This window comes from Chelonoidis abingdonii, chromosome 10 (assembly GCF_003597395.2).
Source record: "Chelonoidis abingdonii isolate Lonesome George chromosome 10, CheloAbing_2.0, whole genome shotgun sequence".
NCBI lineage: Eukaryota > Metazoa > Chordata > Testudines > Testudinidae > Chelonoidis > Chelonoidis abingdonii.
The window spans coordinates 59,457,418-59,478,293 of record NC_133778.1 but is presented as its reverse complement, the minus strand read 5'-3'; the positions used below and the strand labels follow the sequence as shown (position 1 = coordinate 59,478,293).

Genomic DNA, 20,876 nt, shown 5'->3' with positions numbered 1-20,876 from the left:
CCGTAAATGTGTATTTGAGTACGATCTGAAATATTCATTGTCCTGGTGGGTAATGTGTCCAATCTCTTGGGATTTATATATGAACTTTATATATGATGAACAAGATTTTCAGACATCCTCATCATATTTGACTTGGCTGTCTGGGTGGGAGCCCAAGGCTGGAGATTTAAGGGAACTGTGGTTTTGGTTTCTGGGTAACCAGTAAGGTGTTGAAGAAGCTGTTTTGTGGCTGGCTTGGTGAATCTAATTATTACAATAACCACGAATTTCAGGGATTGTTTGCCCCATTCTTTGCAGTTTGCCCTGACTGAGCATTCTCAGTTTACCCTCTCCAGGCAACAATGGTTACATAGACCTTGAACATTTTTTCTCAGGACTCGCTCTTTACATAGCACACTTTCTCACACAAACCCCACTTTTGTTGATCATTGCTCTGTTAAATCACATTACATCTCTCATTCCCCAAAAGACTGGTAAATTCCAAGACCATACACAGGACTGTGGGTCTCTTCTTCTGTGTCACGCTAATATGCGCTTACCCTTACTCCAGAGCAGGACAGAAAATCTTTCTGTTTGCAGAAATCCAGTACATGATACACTGAATGACATCAACAATGGCCTAAGATAAAGTGCTACAGTTTTACCCAATAGATGAAATATCAATTCCCCTGGGCTGCCACACACTTCAAATGCAATAACAGCATTTGTAAAAGGAGTCATTACGATCTCAATGAACTTGCAATATGATAAATTGTTTAACAACCTTTCACTATGAGTTTGTAATATCTCTGGATTCATTATGTTAATAGAACTATCAAGGTTTCAAATTCCTTGCAATTTAAATATTTTCTTTTCCTTTTTGTTTTTGTCTTTTCTCATCTTTGTAATGATTTCCTTTAAATAATAAAAAATGTAGCAATTTCAATTTTAATATATGTTAAAACGTAAGATTATGACACAGATTTATATAAAGCACTGAAATTAAATAGTACCAAATGTCCATTCCATCCTTACATTGTCCTACTGAGAACAGATTTTTCAGCAATCATACTTCCACTTTTCAGAATAGAAAACAAAAGGCAAAAGCTGGAGTTGGTGACTAAAGAAAATCACAAGACATCAGATTGATGATTGTTTTAAACTGTTCTTTCCCTATAAATGTCCTCCACATCATTGTCCAAGCACAGCAGCTGTGAGCAAGGAGCATGGATTAATGAAAGTATGAGAGCACAGTTATTGTAATGTAAAAAGAAAAAACAGCATAAGGAAGGCTACTGTCGGTATCTTTGAAGCCTATGTAAAAGACAATACAATAGATTTAGAGTAAGCCAGGATTCAGAAATTCATGGGTTTTGCATTGTTTTAATGGCAACCCTCCCCTGTAATTAAAAAGCAGTATGATCATTTAAATCTGTATTCTCTCAACTACTGCCATGGTTTATATTAAAGTAAATAAAAAAATAAGTATAACCCTTCTGTAGCAGGGTGACTACCCCACTCCTGCCCTGAAGGGCTTAAAACAACCCTGGGAGAGGACTGCACCAGGGGAAAAGCTAAGCTGATTGGAGGAAGCAGCCACAGGTGGGGCCATGCCCCAATCAGGCCACAGTTGGCCCGGTAAGAAGGCTGCGGGCCAGAGACTCAGAGACACACTCTCTCTAGCTTTTGAGAGAGAAGGACCTGGCTGCCTGGGAGTAGAGCAGGGTACCTGAGGTGGAGTAGTGCTGGGGAAGGCCGGAGGGAGCTGGGGAGCTCCAGCCTAGCATGCAGCCTGGGGCGTTGCTGAGTTAAGGGCCCACACAGGTACTGGGGGCAGAGGGCAGCCCAGATATAGGCAGAGGCAGCTGGTCCAATCCCCTTGCCGATGATGAATGGTTTATAGGCTGCAGTCCACCCCAGGAAGCGGGGACTAGATGATGACTGGCAGTAGCCACTGAGGCAAAGTGGGGATAGGGGGTTGGGGGTTTCCCTGGGAGGGGAGACCCAGCTTGTGGGTTACTGCTGGGGGCAAAACCCTGACATAGAGGGGCACTGGGATCTGGAAGGTACAGAGGGCCAGCGGCAGGTGAGACACGAGCCTGCAGAAGGCGCTCTGTGCTGAAAGAGCTGATTCCCTAGATGACTAGCAGGAGGCACCACACCAGTAAGTCATCGCCTTGCAACACCTTCTCATTTTTCAAGATGCAACTCTTGGGTCTGTCTTGTCTCTCCTGTTCATTTTACTTTCTTTATACAGTCCTGCAAGATGCAGACCACCACCTGCAATGGCCTGAACTTCAGTGGGAGTCACTAAATATTTATTGTTTTGTTTTGTTTTTATCAGAAAAAGCAAATTAGCTGAAACTGAAGCTTTTTGCAGAAATATATCAGTTGAAAAGAAACTTTTGTCTGGAAGGTTCCTGTGGTCCAGCATGGAATTTCTGGTCAAAACCAGAAAGTGATCCACTCTAGAATAGCAAATAGCTAAGGACCTCCATTTTGGGATTTTATTATGTTTAACATTTCCTGGGAATTTATCTGTATTTATTTAATAAAAAAAAATAAAAATGGGTGAAAATCAATGGAGAAAATTAACAACATAGCTTTGTGGGCAGGAAAAAAAAAAAACCAAGAAAGATGGAGAAATAAGGGTATTGAAAATAAATGCAGTTTAACAGGTTAATATTTTACTTTTACCTTTGTTCATTAAAAACTTTACTATGCAGAGGAAGTGGATGGGATATGTAAAGGGCTGGAGGCAAAATGAGGTCTATCCATCAGAGGAAGCAGATGGGCAGAGATCCAGGTGATAGCACCCATCTCTCTTTCCCCACTGTATAGCTGCAGCAGCTACCAACTCACAGTTACCTCCTCTAAACAGGTTCAATGTGCCATCTGGCAGGTACTCTGCAAGGGACAACCAGGTATGGGGAGTTCTGGCACTTGCAAAATTCATATTAAAAAAATCAGTAAACCTCAAACTTCGAGTTTTTCAAAATCCAGGGATTTTTCAGATACATTCAGTAAATTCAAAAAATGAAGAGAAAGGGGAAAAAATACATGTTTAAATCACAGAAAACTGGATGCAAACAGGTCGCTGTGGAGACTGCTAGAAACAGGTCATATTTATAGGGCTAATATGTATTAGACGGATGGGGCAGAAGGTTTTAAATACACAAGTTTTCCAAAACATGTTGAACAAGCTCAGCTTGTATCACTAATAAACTAGAGTACTGGTGTATTTTGTTCTTTAATCTTGTTTGATATGGATTTAATGTAATGTTCTGTCATAAACCCTGAATGCATCATGACAGGTCATGCTCTCAAACGGGGAAAGAGCCTAGAAGAAAGTGTAATTATGTTAATCTCCTCACACCACTTGAATAGTGTTTTGGAGCCACTGGATTTGTGTAATTCCAGTTTCAGTAGCCCCTCTCCTGCATTGGTCCAGTGCATCCCCATCACTTTCCACACTAAACTTTGTGGAAAAAATGACTCAGTGTACTCCTACTCTACCCTCTTTAGGAAATTGCTGCAAAGACCTTCCATAGGCCCACCTATGCCAGAGTAAACTGGGTGCTATATTAATAAGAACTAAAAATCCAAAATAAGTGTGACATGACAAACTAGGACACAAGAGTTGCAAAATGGTCTAAATTTTCAACAATGGGCTAAGAATGGGCTCACCACACTTGTTGAAATTACTTTAGTCTGCTAAATCTAACTCAACATATATGCATTTCTTACTATTTCACAGACTGTAATAAACCCTGTGACATTCATGCTATAGTGACTTGTGCTGCAATCCCTCAAAGTATGTAGAAAATTGAAAATGTATGTGTCGGAGCCCAACGGCCTCTGGCCTAAGATGGTGGCCTGCAGGGCCTTAAGATGGCGTCTGTATGGCCAATTGTAGGTCATCCAAAGGTCACACTAGCACTGTGTGTTACCTTGAGGGCCGTGTGCAGATTCCCCAGCCCAATCTTTTATTCCCTGAGATCCCCCAATCCGTCTTGTCTCCCGGTACGCATTCCAAAGTCACATGGCTTCCTCCTCTACTGGTTCATCAGTTGCGGGATTGGGATAGGATAGGGTCAGTTGAAGGCACCAAGAAATAGGTCCTGCTCTCAGTTTAGTGCCTGGGCTCTCACCCAGCCCTGGCTATAGCTTGCCAGCCCAGAACTACATGCGAGGGAAGTTTGCTAGTCTCCCACGCTGGACAATGCTTGGTGCAGTAGAATCTTGGGGAGATAGCTGCTATGATCAATAGAACGATTATGATGTAAGTTGATTTTTTAAAGGATAACTTGCCTGGTTTGCACAGATTTTTCACCAAAAGGACGGTGAAAGACCATCATCTGACAACTGCCAAATTCACCCTTGCTCCAACGCGGATGGGTAGCGAGTGCTGCAGCTTTCCAGAAGCGGAATGAAAGCCCAGGAAATTTTTTAATGCGGCAAAACAAGTGTATTTTTGCCCTATCTATGTTCTCAGAAACAGCTGTTGGTCTGGCTGAATTTTCCCTAATACAAAATCCACGCTGAGGCAAACCCATCATGCAATATTCAGCCCAAATGGTGGTATACAGTTCATAAAATTGTCATATCTATTTCCTGTAGTTTGCCATCCACCACCAATGAGTTTTTATTATAACCTTAGAATATCTTCACACGAAAAGAAAGAGTTGATTACTTTCACCACATACTATCATTATGTGTATTTGAAAATTTAATAATTCATGCATCTGTCGCCTAGAGTGGGAGATGCATCCAAGGTTTGTCTCAAGTTTACTTAGGGGGCCGTTAGGTGTGGTGGAAAGCTGAAAGGGAGGTCTAATAAATATTTCTGGAGTAGTCACCTGTCACACACAGCTGGTTCTGAAAGACTCAGGGGATTCAGGTAGGCATGGAGAATAATGCATTGCAGTTGTAGCTCACCTTCAACAGTACATTCTGAATCGACTGTAAATGCGGGCTTGTCTATTATGCTGCCTTTTCAGGCGAAGTGATAATGCTAGTGTCGGTTTCAGTGGAGTACGCGTGGCCAGATTACAGATAGCTAAGGTTTGGATTTGAGAGCCGTTAATTGTGAACTTGAGAAGAAAATGGGCCCCATTCTTCTAAGACGCTATTCAGGAATGGCCCTTTTTAATCCCAGAGCACGTGGGTTTCACTTTTATTCCCTTCCCACATTAAAATGCATGGAGTGCACTGAGGCTTTTTCACTGGCAGCTCCTCTTTGCATTCTTGCCGGGCTGCTGTTGGGCTTGTTAAAATGTTGCCCTTGTATTCAAAGTGAAATGTCACTGCGTGTGGTTGCAACATTAACGTGCTTTGACATAACGCCGTAGCTACAGAAAACAACTTTTCTTGCATATGCCTTTCAGAACAAGGTCTCTAAGGCTTTGCTGCAGCATTCGCTTAGTTAAATCTGCATGGACCAAATGAACAATTCTAAGTGCTGTCTTTGTTGCTCGTGGAAACAGCCCATTCCTACATGATATGGCAGTAAAACTGAGCTACAATATGTCTCATGGGTTGAACCGGAGAAGGAAATTTTAATGGTTTCACCCCAAAAACAATTAACACAAGATTTTGTACTGCTTTGGACCTATTAATCGCCTAGTCTCTTTCTTAGTTTTCTCTTAACTCTTGGCAAACTCCTGTCCAGGGAGAGAAGCACCCTCTCGAGCGCTGGGTGAGGCTCTAGAGAATATGTACGCTCTGCAGAATGTTTTCCCCCCCCTTACTGTCGTGTAGGAATTTTGTATCGGAATTCATTTAAAAAGATCTTTGACTCATCGAGAATGAGTATCTTCATTAGAGTCTCCTAGCTTGAAGATCTAGATCAGAATGAAAATATTCTGAATGGTATTGTAATAATAATTTTTCAAGAGAGCTCTCTGAAAAAAACTGTGTGTCTTTCTGCCTTAATTATGAGTCGCCATTCCCTGTCCCCGCTTCCCCAAAACATTTAAACTCCTATTGTCAGCATGGGCAACTGTTCGTCAGTATCAGTACCTGCTGAGGCATAGGTCCTGTAAGATCTTAAATTTCTTAATGATATAACTCGGCTCAAGATTTGGCTCATGTCTGTATTCTTTATAATCACTTCATCCTATAGTGCTTATTATTATTACTGCCAGCAGTCCTATGGGTGTCTTGGAACTATGATTCACATTATATCAGTGAGATGATGAGTCACTTTCACCAGTACGATCACGGCATAATGTCTGTCTCCTTCAGGGCTTGGACTCATGTTAATTTACAAGTAAAAATTGCTGTTGGTTTTGTTATATAATCAATTTTCCATAATTATTTCTTGTAATAATGAAACATAGAAGTTCCAAGTCCAGGCCCCTGGGCTTAGCATCCATGTTTACCTAGATTTGTCATGACAGGGGGTTATCTAACCTCACTCTTAAACCGAATCCAGTGATGCTGATTCTACAACTTTCCTTAAGCTGTTCCAGTGTTTTTATCCTTATAGTTAGAAATGCATTCTGCCTAATATCTAACCTAAATCCCCTTCTTCAATTGTTTTCTTTTCTACTTCGTAGATATGGACAGGCAATTTTCATCCATTCTCTTTATTAACAGCCCTTACTATTGAAGACTTTTATCAGCCCTCTTTTATCTTCTTCTCATGAGCTGAAACCCAGTTTTTAATCTTTCTCATCAGGTCAGGTTCTCTACAACTTGTATCATTTTGTTGCTCTCCTCTGGACTCTCTCCCCTTTGTCCACATTCTCCTAAAAGTGAGCTCCGGAAAACTGGACACAATTACTCCAGTTGCGAGAGTCTCAAAGCAGTGCTTAAGTAGTTGGACAATACCTCCTGTTAGTACACCCAGAATATTACCCTCTACCCAGATATACTGACCGAATTAGACGGGTTCGCATAGGATGGTAACCCCGGGGCTGCGGCAGCAGGGCTTAAGCGGTGCGATTTAAGGGCCGGCTTCCGCAGCGGCGGAGCTCTTTAAATCACCTCGGAGCCTGCACTGCACTCTAAATAACAGGTTTCACCTATTATCGCAGGTAGGGATTTTGGCCTCCCAGGGACATGTTATATTGGGGTTAAAGTGTATTAACCCTTGTTTGCAATGTCTGCAGTGTTGGCTTAGATTCAATTTGTGATCCCACTATTACCAAGATCCTTTTTCCTGCTGTACTACACTATAGCAGTTATATCTCTTGTGTATTGTGCGTTTGATTTTTTTGCTTGTTCTTCATTTATCCAGGTCATTCTTGAATTTGCATTCTTCTTCCAGGAAATACTCTGCATTGACCCTCCCAGCTTTGTTGCCATCTGCGGCTTTATAAGATGTTCTCCATTTTCCATTATCCAAGGTCATTAATGAAAACCTGGAATAGTCCACATACATGACAGAATCCCACTAGATTCTTCCTTCCCATTTGGCAGCAAACCATTGATAACGCTCTTGGAGTAGCTTTAAAAAAATCATGCACCCATTTTACTTCTGAAATTAATTGTCATTTTACTCCCCTTCAGTTTTAGCTTAGATCCTGTATCTTGTTGCTCGTTCTTTGGAGCATTTTGGGTGGCATCAGATTTGGAATCAGGTCCGAGCTTTTTCAAAAGCATTTGACATGTTCCTTGTTTAGATTGCTCCCTAAACTCAAAAGCAAGCTGGTTCACTGCCACGGTCCAGCCTGCATGCAGCCAGGGAAAATGCTTTCTGCTTTTGATAAGGGGGGGCAAAAATTCTTTTTTCCTTGGGCCTGGGGAAAGGGGGGGCTTTAACCCCACCCCCCATTTATTGTAATAACTGGCTCACCCCATCTCTACAGATTCAGCAAGAGCAGCTTCGAGATTTCTCCGACATCTGTGTCGGCCCTGCCTTTGCTGACTGCACACTTTCATAAACTCTAATAATAATTGCTCCCCCTCTCCCTTCTTTTCCGAATGGAGTCTCCAGAAAAATTGAATAGTACATTCAACATTTAATGGCAAATAGTTCTAAAAACTTCTCTGTACAAGGACTCGGTTCACAAGGTCAGACTAGGGTTGTGTGCAAACCTGAGGCTAGTGTGCGTGTGCAGCTTCTAGCAGCTTCTTGTGTGCTGTCTGCACAAATCTGCCCACGTAGGGGCAACAGGCTCATGAGCCTGGCAGGGTGGGAGCTAGGACATCAGTCAAACTGTGCATAACGTGTGGTTTCAGCGGCTAGTGGAATAAACTATCCTGCCTAAGCCCAGTGTTATGTTGGGAATGTCCGGATTAACTGAACACTGAAGTGACCTGATCAACCTTCAGTTGGTTGGGCTCCCCAGGTATAGCCGGCTCGGACGTGTGTTTATCTAGTCTTGGACATTGTTGGCCCTTGCTACTTATTTTATTTCTTGGGTGTCTGCCCTGTGATTATTATTTCTTGGGTATCTACCCATGACTTTTGATCTGATTACGGATATTTTTCTGGAATTTTGCTCGCGGGGATGTCTTATTTTTTCCCCGGATCCGATATACCCTGGTGTTCTGCTTGTCACCATCTTGGTCAGCTCGCATCTGGATCGTATTTGTGCTGCTAACTGTTTGTTGACTAACTGTTGCTGCCGCTTTGCCTAACTTCTCCCTTGTCTTTTCCCTTGTTTCGGGCTTATTACTCACCACATGTACGCTGTACCTGAATAAGCGTTCTGTGTTGTCGCTTGTGCTGTCAATATCAGTTCTATGCTATATACAAGGCCTATCAAATCTGCATTTATTGAAAAGATTGCCCTATATAGTTCAATTTAATGTTGTTAATATAATGCTTTGGTCTGATGCTCTCTCTGTTTTTGTTTGGTGTATTTGTTTGTTTGTAAAAGATTAATTTTTGGTGTTAATAGATGTAAATAGTTTATCCTAGGATTGTATACAGTTTTCTCATATTCATAGTGCTGTTAATTGGCTATGAAGTATTCAGTTGTGTGTTTCTGCATGTAAATAGCTTTGTTCCTGTTAGTTGGTAAAAATACTCCTCCCCAGCCCCAGTTGTGCCCTTATCCCAGTCAATAAAGATCACCTATTGTTTAAGTTTACCAGTTCGTCTGGTCTCGCGGTTTTTTCCTCACTGGATCAAAAAGAACTTAACCGAACCCAACCTTTGCGGGTTTGGACAGTATGTTTTGGAATTTCCAAGCACAAATAAGATCTAGGTCAATAGCTTCCTGGTAAATTAACAGTATTCAGCATATCCAAAAAGATTCAAAATGGGTGGGAGGGGAGGGAATGCTACTACAGGATCCAATACATTCTATGTTGTAAATTCTTTCTGCTAAATTATTTAGAATTCATATTTAATGAAAGACCCAAGAGCATTACAATATATTCCTTATTCTTTCCTTCAGCTTCAAGTCAGATCATGACCAAGGTGAAATCCTGGTACCAATAAAGTCAACAGCAAAACTTCCTTTGATTTTAATGGGGCAAGGATTTCACCCTAGATCTCTAATAGTTTCACAACTTCAATGCAAAAAGCATTAAGTATTGCAATCAACTCACTACTTTGTGTAATCAGTAGAACTCTGATTTAAAGTTAACCAAGGGAATAAGGAATACAATTTTGATCAATGACTTACTTCATAAGTAAAAGTTATCCTGAATCAATTTGATCAGTGTTTAGCATTCTGGACATTCTACTGGATGTTGGTGATGAATAGTATCACCAAGGAGGAGGAGATCACACCCAAGTACAGTGGTGTAGCTCTATTGACTTCAATGAAACTGTGCTGAATTACTGATCAGCTTACTGCCAACTTACTAGCTGAAAAGCTGGCACTATAATAGAAATTAAGACAATAATCATTTTTATTTTTACAGTCCCTTTATACAGATACATCCCAAAGTACTTTACAAACTGTGTTGGCTGTTGAAACTACATACAGAAGTTCGGACTTTGCCCAGCCTTGCCCACATGCATAAGGAAAGGCCAGGGTGGAAGGAGCCTTTTCCTCACTCTCCTGTGACCTTTTGTCCTTGTACTCCCCAGAATGCAAGTATTATTTGGGTACAGTGCTCACAAGACTATTGAACAAATCAAAAGAGGCAAGGAGGGATGAAAGCAGAGCTCCACGTTCTCCACACTAGACAGCAGGGCTTGTGAGCTCCACAGTTCCCTGTTCATGGGAGCTCTAACTGAACAATCTTTACATTCCTTGAATGTTTCTGATTTCTTTGTTACAGTGTTCAACCAGGTCTCATTATGAAAACGTGAAACCAGGTTCATAATGCACATTTGGAAGCCTAATTGTAGCTACTATTGCTGGTGCTGATGAGGGTATCACCTCTACCGTCTCTTTTGGGAGGAAACTTGCTGGGTGCTATCAAATAGTTACCAACACTGCCCACCAGTTTAGTACAGAAAGCTAAAAATGAGGATTCACAACTGAAACCACAAGGGGATTTAAGATACAACACTGCAATGTACTGAGCACTCTCAATTCTCATTCAGCACCTAGTAGGTTCCTGTGTGGGCAGACTGTAATTACTTGAGTTGGAATATTGCTAGGGCTAACACACCTACTCTTGCAAGAAGTGCCATGCACAAGTAATGAGGACCTGTGACCAGAGAAATGGCAACTATAGCAGCATAGTGCCCCCTAAAACCATGCTACTCAGAGAAAAGAGTTCCCTTCTAAATTGCTTCGTGAAACACCTGGTTTTCTCTAGTCATCCCCCACCCAAGCACTAAGCCAATCCATCCCAGCTGAGTTTATGAGGTCTGACAAGGATAAAGTTGAAATGATATGGTAAGATGCCATATTAATTTTTAAAATGATGAAAAATACCATGACAAGTTCTCTTCAAATATACTTAGTATTATGAAACTATGTGGAGCATTGACTAACTTAGCGTATGTCTACACTTCAGCTAGGAGCATGCTTTCCAGCTCATGTAGAAAGACATGTGCTCCAGTTAGCATGCTAAAAATAGAACTGTAGCTGGGGGTAGCAGCTCAGGTGGTAGCAGCCTGTGTATGTACCTGAGTGTCTGGGAGGGTTTGTACTCAGGAAGCTAGCCAGAGGTGCCACTAACCTCAGCTACACTGTCTTTTTACTGCACTAGTTTGGGCAGAGCTGGCATATGTATGTCTACCCAAGCTGGGAAGCATGCATAAAACAAAAGACAAAATTCCATGGTGTAGCACATGAGAGCTGGGGATAAATGTGATAAATCATTGTCAGTGGAAGGGATCCAGCTATGGAATAAACTTAGAGTATATTAGGCAAATCACATCAAACTATCTTTAGGAAACACTGCAAAATGTTCCTCTTCGAAAAAATATTTCCATCATAACAAGAATGACACAACAGAAGAAGAAGAGCTCGAAAGCTTGTCTCTCTCACCAACAGAAGTTAGTCCAATAAAAGATATTACCTCACTCACCTTGTGCAATTTATAACATTGATACATTGATCTACCCAAACACCACCAAAAATAAAAACAAACAAACAAACAGGGTTCTGTAACAAACAAATCTACCAGCCAACATCAAAATTAAACATCTGAAAACAAGTTTATTTTCATCCCCAAAAGCATAGTATAAAATCCCAAGATCATAATAATTAAAGCTTTTTATGGTGTCTGTGCGTATGATCTATCAAACCAGAATATTTTGCTTATATCAGCCCTATAAAGTGAGACCTTTAAAACACTTTTTTTTACATAGAAAATGTCCTTTGTCATGACACTTAAGCAGACCAAAGAAGCCTTAAACCTGTTGGAGAAAGCCACTAGTGAATTTCCCATGCAGGGAAACTTTGTATAAAGCCAGTGGGGGTGGCTTTGTCACTTCAGGCACTAGCTGCCCTTTCTCCATTGTAAGAGGAAAGTGGAGGTATGTTGGGGGTGTTCAATGGAAGGGTATAGAGAAGGGAAAGATGCATATGGAGCATAATGACCCATTATTAGCTAATGACCTTATGCCAGTAGCATAAAGTAAGTTTACCCTTGCATAGACCTAATGCCCTGTTAGGGAGCTGCAACTGGCCACCAGCAGCCTCCTGGCCTTTCTGTTCAGTCTGTGGAGCTCAAAGTCAGTGGAGAATCAAGTCCACAGTGCTTTTTATTACAGCCAGGACTTGATTGAAGCCTCACCAGTGAAGGCTGCCAAATCACCCCACTGGCATTCTGCATCACCTCACAGTGATCCCAACAGTCCCATTGTGCGGTCTTTCTTCAGGTCTCTGCCAAAAGGAAGATTATGATGTTCTTCTTAGCAAACCTTTTTCACTCAGGCATCCACCAGTTTTGGACACTTTGGGCTTGATATAGCCCAATTTATTGACCTTTTTCCACTGGCATTTCTTTATTTTATTGTTAAATAATTAACTGCAAACTATCTGGTATCAGGTAGATTATAATAGATCCTGAATATCTCCAGTCTGATTTTCACAGGTATTGAGAAAACATGGAAGACAATGAGAGCTGCAGATGCTCAGCATCTATGAAAGTTTTCCCTCAAGAAACAGAGAAATACAAATGCATAGCTGTAAAACAGGAAAGGAAGGGGAAAAGGAAATTATCTAAACTTCTCCAATCTTTAAAACGGTTTAGTTTGGCTTCAGGTTCAGTTAGAGGTTTGGGGGAAGCTTTTCATTGATTTGGATTCTATATGGATCAGTTCACCCTCTCATTAGTGACATCATTCTGCTGTTGCTATCACCTCCCATCACTTACCATCTTTCAAAATGGTCTCACGCTCTGTGCCATCAATTTTCTGTCGCCCAATCAAGAAGCTTGTCGTGTCAGCGAAGTAGATGTAATTGGTCTCAGCATGGAAGTCCAGAGCACGAGGGTTGACCAGGTTTTCTATGGGGATCATATATTCATCAGCAATTTTGGAATTCAGGTCCATTCCTCGTATGATTCCCGGGCGTCCCTTCCCATAAAACAGGAACAACTCATTCTTTGGCCCTGCAGAAGAAAGATTGCAAAATGCAAACAACCATTACTGCCTAATCTTCTTTATGCTGCATAAAGTCACTTGTTAATTAACCAGCACAATTAGAGGTTTTTTATTCAATACTAAACCCTTAGACATTCAGAATGTATCTAAACTCAAAAAGGCTAGCTAATTACATTACCTTAATTAAAATACAAATAACTTCTGTGTTTAGGTTATATCTAATTTATCATTCTTTTGTCTGTAACAGTCCACGTTGCAAAAACCTGACAGATCATAAGATCACAATGGCTACAAAGTTAAACAGCATGTATAATATTGTAGGCATTTAATTTTACAATTCATTAGGCTCTGTCAAAGGCTGTTGTAGACAGTGACTGTGGCATTCATTAAATCTGACAATATAGAAAACTTCAGCAAATTCAAAACAGACCACTCAAAATCTTTCATCTGAAGACATGCAGAGACAAATAAATCAAAAGATCTTTATCTCGTTTGCACAGTGCTAAGAATCCACACAAATGACCCTCAAAGTTTTGTTGCAAAAATAGAAAAAAAAATGGCAAAACTTTTCATCAATGCCTCTAGAGCTCTCGGTTGGTTTTTTAAATCAAATCTGTTTGGTTTTAGCTAATGTACATAAAATTCAGTTACAAGGTGGGAAGAAAGCATAAACTATTTATCTGAAAATTTCATCAGAATTTTTATTGATGCCAAAACCTCAAAAGCATTTGAGAATGAATTTAGTTTACCAGTGTCAAAATACGAGCATCTATATCTGAACTAAATCAAATGTCTTTGGCCAAGAGATCAGACTAAAAATCTCAGAAAAACAAGCTCTCTCATAAAACTTTTAGGACTCATATTTTGGTTGGTTCAGATAATCCACAGGTTGTGTTTCTCTCACAATACTCCATCTGCTACTGGTCCCAGTCCAAATCAGGAATTTTCAGAGAAGAAACACTTAAGCTGCAAAAAATGTTTGCTTTTCTTATGTTACTCAAATCAACTTGTTCTTCCAAACTATCATGGACAAAACCCTGTTTGCCTTATTCATACAGTGGGACTGCTTAGGAATCAGAATGGTGAGAAGGATTTGACCCACTATGGGTAAAAATTAATGTGAAAGTATTTAATTCTGTTACAGTACTGATGTATTATAAGACCACATAAACAGAGAGGAAAAGTTACTAAGTCAATAGTGCCCCAGGTTACATTTACCCACTGCACAGAATGAATTTAGTCAAGATAGTTTTAAGGGAATAAAAGGAGAATGTGAGCAAAATGGCAGGCGCATACTGCAAGCAAATTTTACCTAACAACTTATGTTATTTCTATTGTTGTTGATGATAATGTTAATTAACACTCAGAATTCTACTCTGAAATATTAGCTGCTAGCAAAGTGTTTGATTTTAACAACATACTTTTGCATGACCTGCCATCACTTCCCAAGACGAAGCCAGTCCTGCAGCGACAAGTCCGTGTTTTGTAGTTGCTGCTGAGCAGACAGATGTGTGAACACCCTCCTGGCATTCCATATGGGTCTACTTCACATGCATGGCTTCTGACTACAACAAATGAAAAATAGCATGCTTGAAATCCTTTAAAAGCAAGATAATTATATGCATCAGCATGTTGAGGGTTTAGACAGAAAAGCAAATCTGAGCTACAATCCATCTTTTCCCAGCATACAGTCATAAAAGAGTTCAGAATTTTTAAAAATGATGCTCCAAACAGACATGTATATAAATTCAAAGTGCTATAATGTGGCTATTACACCACATTCCACATTGGAGTAGGTATGCCAGCACTCTATATGAACAAGCATTCGTTGAAGTAGCACATCACAGTGGAGACTGACATTATTTAACAGAGTGCACCTTGTGGTCCTTCCACGTCGACTAAGCTCTGTATTGATCCACACCCTAGCTCCATACCCTTGTGGGGGAGTCTGCTACTATCTCCCAGTCATTATGCTCAGTGAGGACAGGACTGGGATTTTGGCACATCCATGTTCAGGGACACAAAAGCAGTAAGGCTTCCCCGCACACTCTTTCCCACATTTGCACACTATGCAGAGCAAGCCACAGTTTGCCGAAAATGTTCATTTCTCTTGGTATTACATTTTAAAGGCATACTTCTGAATTAACAGTAAGAGTACCCAAAATTAGGTATGAAAATATTTGATAATTAAGATAAGAGAAAAGACTTACCTTCTAATTCCACCTGTCTGAAGATATCATCTTGCAGGATTCTTATTCAGAGTTTCTAGATACTTAGTAATTCTCTTAGTTCTTTAGATTTATTGACACTTGAGGATATAGACAGTGGGTTAGAGTGTGAACTTGGCCACCTACTGATGGGCACATACCACTCCTGTCAAGTATAAATGCTGGCCTGCAAACATCCTAGTCAGATCCTAGGTTTGTAACCTATCATTTAAATCAGCTTCTGTACCAAATGATGGGTGCATAGCTAATGTGACACCAATTTTTAAAAAGGGCTCCAGAGGTGATCCCAGCAATTACAAGCCAGTAAGTAAGCCTGACTTCAGTTCCAGGCAAACTGGCTGAAATTATAGTAAAGAACAAAATTGTTAGACACATAGATTAACATAATTTGTTGGGGAAAAGTAATATGGTTTTTGTAAAGGGAAATCATGCCTCACCACTCTACTAGAATACTTTGAGAGGGTCAACAAGTATGTGGACAAGGGGGATTCAGTGGACATAGTGTACTTAGATTTTCAGAAAGTCTTTGACAAATCCCTCATCAAAGGCTCTTAAGTAAAGTAAGCAGTCATGGGATAAGAGGGAAGGTCTTCTCATGGATTGGTAACTGGTTAAAAAATAGAAAACAAAGGGTAGGAATAAATGGTCACTTTTCAGAATGGAGAGAGGTAAATAGTGGTGTCCCTCAGGGGTCTGTATTGGGACCAGTCCTATTCAACATATTCATAAATGATCTGGAAAAGGGGTAAAAGGTGAGATAGCAAAATTTGAAGATGATACTCAAGATAGCTAAGTTCCAGGCAGACTGCGAAGAGTTACAAAAGGAACTCACAAAACTGGGTGACTGGGCAACAAAATGGCAGACGAAATACAATGTTGATAAATGCAAAGTAATGCACATTGGAAAAAATAATCCCAACTGTACATATAAAATGATAGGGTCGAAATTAGCTATTGCCACTCAAGAAAGAGATCTTGGAGTCATTGAGGATAGTTCTCTGAAAACATTCACTCAGTGTGCACAGCAGTCAAAAAAGTTAACAGAATGTTTGGAATCATTAAGAAAGGGATAGATAATAAGGCAGAAAATATCATAATGCCTCTATATTAATCCATAGTACACCCACATCTTGAATACTGCATGCAGATATGGTGCCCCATCTCAAAAAAGATATATTCGAATTGGAAAAGGTTCAGAAAAGGGCAACACTAATTATTAGGGGTATGGAACAGCTGCCATATGAGGAGAGATTAATAAGGCTGGGACTTTTCAGCTTGGAAAAAGAGATGACTAAGGGGGGATGTGTAGAGGTCTATAAAACCATGACCAGTGTGGGGAAAATAAATAATGAAATGATATTTACTCTTTCTCATAACACAAGAACTGGGTTTACCAAATGAAATTATTAGGCAGTAGGTTAAAAACAAACAAACAAAAATATCGTCACACAACGCACAGTCAACCTGTGTAACTCCTTGCCAGAGGATATTGTGAAGGCCAAAACTATAACAGGGTTCAAAAAAAGAACTAGATACATTCATGAAAAATAGGTCCATCAGGGCCTGTTAGCCAGGATGGGCAGGGATGGTGTCCCTACTCTCTGTTTGCCAGAAGGTGGGAACTGGCAACAGGAGATGGATCATTTGATGATTAACTGTTCTGTTCATTCTCTCTGGGGCACCTGGCATTGGCCACTGTTGGAAGACAGGATACTGGGCTAGATGAACCTTTGTTCTGAACCAGTATGGCTGTTCTTATGTTCTTATCCTGTTACTGAGCAGAAGGCACAACTGCCAGAAAGAAAAGCTCATTCTAGATTAGCAGCAGAATATCAAAGATGTACCCCAGAGAAAAAATAAAAATAAGATGAAAGCAAATAAAAATAAATGTAATTTTCAAATTCTAATAGGAGGTAGGCAAGTGACTGAAATCCTTAAACATGATATCCTCTGATAAGCAAAATTTCTCTGTGTTCTAGCCTCTTAAAAGCTCCTGGTATATATTCTGTGGAAGAGGAGTAGCCAGATGAAAGCCTTCTTCCTCTGTGTAGGTTTTGACAACAAAGACCTAGTAGTCCACATTGCAATGGACTGTGGCCAAGGACCTTTAATCTATTTATCCAAATGTATTCTGGGCACAGGTATCACCAGCCTTCCCTCTACCCATGGGAACTCACACAAACAAGGTCTTGTGGAGAGGATGGGACAAAAAGTCAGAAACTCTACTGTATGTGTGTGTGTGGGGGGGACAATTCTAGTTTAGGAACCTCTCAATTGTGGGTCTCGTAGGTTCTTGTAGTTTTAACTGAAAATATGCTGTCTTGGACAGCTTCTATAAAAACTCACTACAGGAAAGATCATCCCCTGCTGAGACACTTCCTTTGTTCTTCTCTATAACAGAAAAAATGTCTACTATCAAAAGAGAGCACCAGTTCATCTGGGTGTGTCTTGTATGGAGGAACACATTCATCTAATAAGCTAAGTGCTTCCAACTGCAAAGCTGAGGCTCAGAAACAGCAAGATCTGAATGCCTGGTGAAAACTTCGTTTTGCTGGTGATAGCAGAGAACACTTTGCTGAAGAAGCTGTTCTCAAGAAGAATCTATGCCTGTGTCAACACATGCAGCACTGGCACTGAGTCCTGGTGCTCACTGATTTTGTCCAACTCAGGTTTTAGCTTTGAGCACCTTGTACTGGCCTCACACCAGACTTATAGGAGTCTCCTTGAGATTCCTCAAAGAGGGCTTGGAGGTGGCACCCACATTATTATTCTGCCACACCTGGTAAAGGTGGAAGTCGCGAAGTGGTCTTCCTTCCTCTTTAGATGCCATACTTTAAATAAGGGGGATGGGTGGAAGGTCCTTAAAAGTCATTGGCCAGAACTCATGAAATTGAGGGAATCATAAGAGTGAAAGAAGATTTACTACAAAGAAAGACACCAAACTATAAGATGTTTGGCTGCTCAACAAACTTTTTCCCTGAAGCTCCTGGGACTCAGACACTGGGGTGAGGATCACAGTGCTCCCACAAGAGGACCAGGAAACTAGAAAAAATGCCACAGTAAAGGCAAAAAAAGAGGAGGGTGGGAGTTCTGAAAAAGATTAGTGACCTGCAAACCAAAACAGGTGCTGAAGCGCTAGACTGCTAAGAAGAAAAGGTACCAAAGCACTGAGAAAAACAAGTGCCAGGGAACCAATGTAAAACCAGGTGCTTAAATAGAGTAGGTACTGCTGAAGGATATCAGAGAGGCTTCATTAGAATCCTGGGTGCTAGAGATTAAAGGAACAGTCTCCAGTGGGGAGATTCTTTGCCATCTTGGTCAAGTAGAAAGTGACGGGAGCATTCGTAAAGCACTGGGGGTTTTGCACAAAAGTGAGGATACATGATGGATGCTGGACAGTAGGACATGCTACATCTAAGTGAAAACACAGCCAGTGTGTTTCCAGAGCACTTTTTCTGACATTCAGGATAATGATCTTCCCTACCCTTTCCAGATATGCCTCATCTGAATGCTACCTCCTCCACTAGTTCCCTAGTTCAGTAAGACAGATTATGGTTCCTCCTGTATAGGGAGCTTGGAGACAGGATTCCTATATTCTAATTTCACCTTCCCAGCACACCTATGCAGACCTCAAAGCCTATTTTCTTTTTTATTCCCAACTTCCTATTTTTGTTTTCTTACATAAAATACTATTCAAGTTCCATATTCTAAAGGTATAACAGAAACGTAACCAAGCTGAGATAGCCTGTACATCAAATCTTAATGAGCAACAAACTTGTCCATTCAGAACATAACAACTGGCTTAGTGCAACAAAGAGCACAGGAAAATACCACATAGTCACAAAGGATGTAACAAAAGTTACATCGAAATCATATATCCTGTATGCTAAACGTCCTTGCTCCCCATGGGGACAAGAGGTCAGCCTACAGCAGTATGATTCTTTGTGATGCTCTTCGTGGATGGCATCTGCAGATCAATGTTCCCAATTATGGGTTGAAAATCAGTTCATCCAATCTATATCAAGCGAGAGTTTGATGCAGCTTCAGAATCCTTTGTAACATAACAGTTCAATTACATAATAAAGTTCACATTGTTTGTAAAGCTGGTGTGCCAGTTCTCATGTTAGAGTAGCCAAAGCAATAACATCTGTTCTTGTGAATGACATCAAATAGCTCTTCTTGGGAAACCATCATTTTACAAAATTAGAGCCTTACCCATCAGTGTCTGCACGTCCAAAATTTCCCAAAAATCGGTCGGTATTTTGTGTGTGCAAGGTCTGCAGGATCAGGCCTTGCAGGAATGGGATTCTCCCATCCACAAAAAAGTTTGAGATTTTGAATGTTTTCATTTTGAATCAGAACAAAAACAAGAAAACTCAAAACAAAACAAAAAAGTGTGCGAGGGAAAGGTGAGGAATATTCCATTTTAGGATAATTGAAACTTTTTTTTTTCTGGCTTGCTGACTGCCCTTGTAACAGGTGTCCAGGCTGCCTGGAGTCCTGGACTGCCCATCAGGTGGACACCTGGGGAGCCAGGCAGCCTGGAAAGCTTGGAAGCCTGAAAAGCTGACCAACCAGGGATTCTCGGAAGCCTAGGATCCCAGAGAACTCCAGCCTTCAGAACCTCACTAGGCAGCCAGCCTGGGATTCAGATATCCCACCAGCTAGGAAGTGTGTAAGCCTGGGGATCCTGGCTCCCTGGCCACCCACCAGGCAGGCAACCTGGGATCCTGCAAGGCAAGAAGCTAGCCATTCACTGAGCCCTGGAGCTCACGGAACCCAGCTTATGGCAGCCCATCAGGCAGACTCCTGGGGATCACCAGGAACTCAGTTCTCAGGAAGTTCACCAGGCTCACTGCCATGGAAGCTGGAGGCTTGGGAGCACAGAGAAGTGAGTGGGCTGGCTTGCAAGTTGGCAGGAAGCTGAACAGTCAAGCTAGCTTGCAGGCTGCCTGCTTTCTGTTGAAAGTTTTAACAGAATCAGCTCATTCCAGTGGAATCTTTTGAGTCTCTCCAATCCGTATTTTCCAGTGGGAAACTTTCCATAGGAACATTTTTGACCTGCTCTACTCATATCTATTTTCCTAGCAGATGCACAGAAGAGAGTTATATAAGTAACTTCATTACTTGTCATAGGAGTTTTCTACATAAAAATCATACCTATCGATATGCCTGTTAGAACAAAGGGCAGATTAGCCCCCGGCATTACTACAAAGATTTCAGCAAAGTTACACCAGAATTGGCTCCAGAGAAGAGTGTACCACACAAAGAGAATTCTGAGCATACCTGATGGCTGCATTCTTTTCTGATAGACATGGATCTCTCTTGCATTTTCAAGTCTAATCAGTGACTCAACATCTGTGCGATTGTATTTGTTTATTTGTAAGATGCTGAAATTATCTGAATTAGTTGCATATAGATAGTTTTCAAATACTGTTAAACTATAAAGATGCCTAACCTGAAAAACAGAAAAAACATGGCTATTATATCATGACTTTAGGAAATAATAATATAATAGTATAATATGATAGTAATAAATAATAATTATAATATTATAATGTAATATATAGAGACTGAACTGTATAACAGAACCAGTTTTTGAAAAAGTCAATACATATTTTTAAAATCTCAGTGAAGCCTAACCATCAAGTGATTTCTGCTTTCTTTTCATGGAACAATATAATATTTTGATTAAAATTCTTGTTTTACAATTAAATTTATGTAAAGACAGAAAAAAATCAATATTATATATATTA

At 40.6% G+C, this 20,876-nt stretch overlaps 1 protein-coding gene across 1 annotated transcript in view; it reads right to left on the bottom strand.

Moving 5' to 3' along the window:
• LRP1B (LDL receptor related protein 1B) overlaps positions 1 to 20,876 on the bottom strand; it is a 1,355,016-nt gene that overhangs the window by 585,895 nt on the left and 748,245 nt on the right. Inside the window, 3 exon segments of the mRNA XM_075069829.1 lie at positions 12,664 to 12,900; positions 14,314 to 14,457; positions 20,407 to 20,578. Of these exon segments, the coding sequence (XP_074925930.1) occupies positions 12,664 to 12,900; positions 14,314 to 14,457; positions 20,407 to 20,578 (553 nt within the window).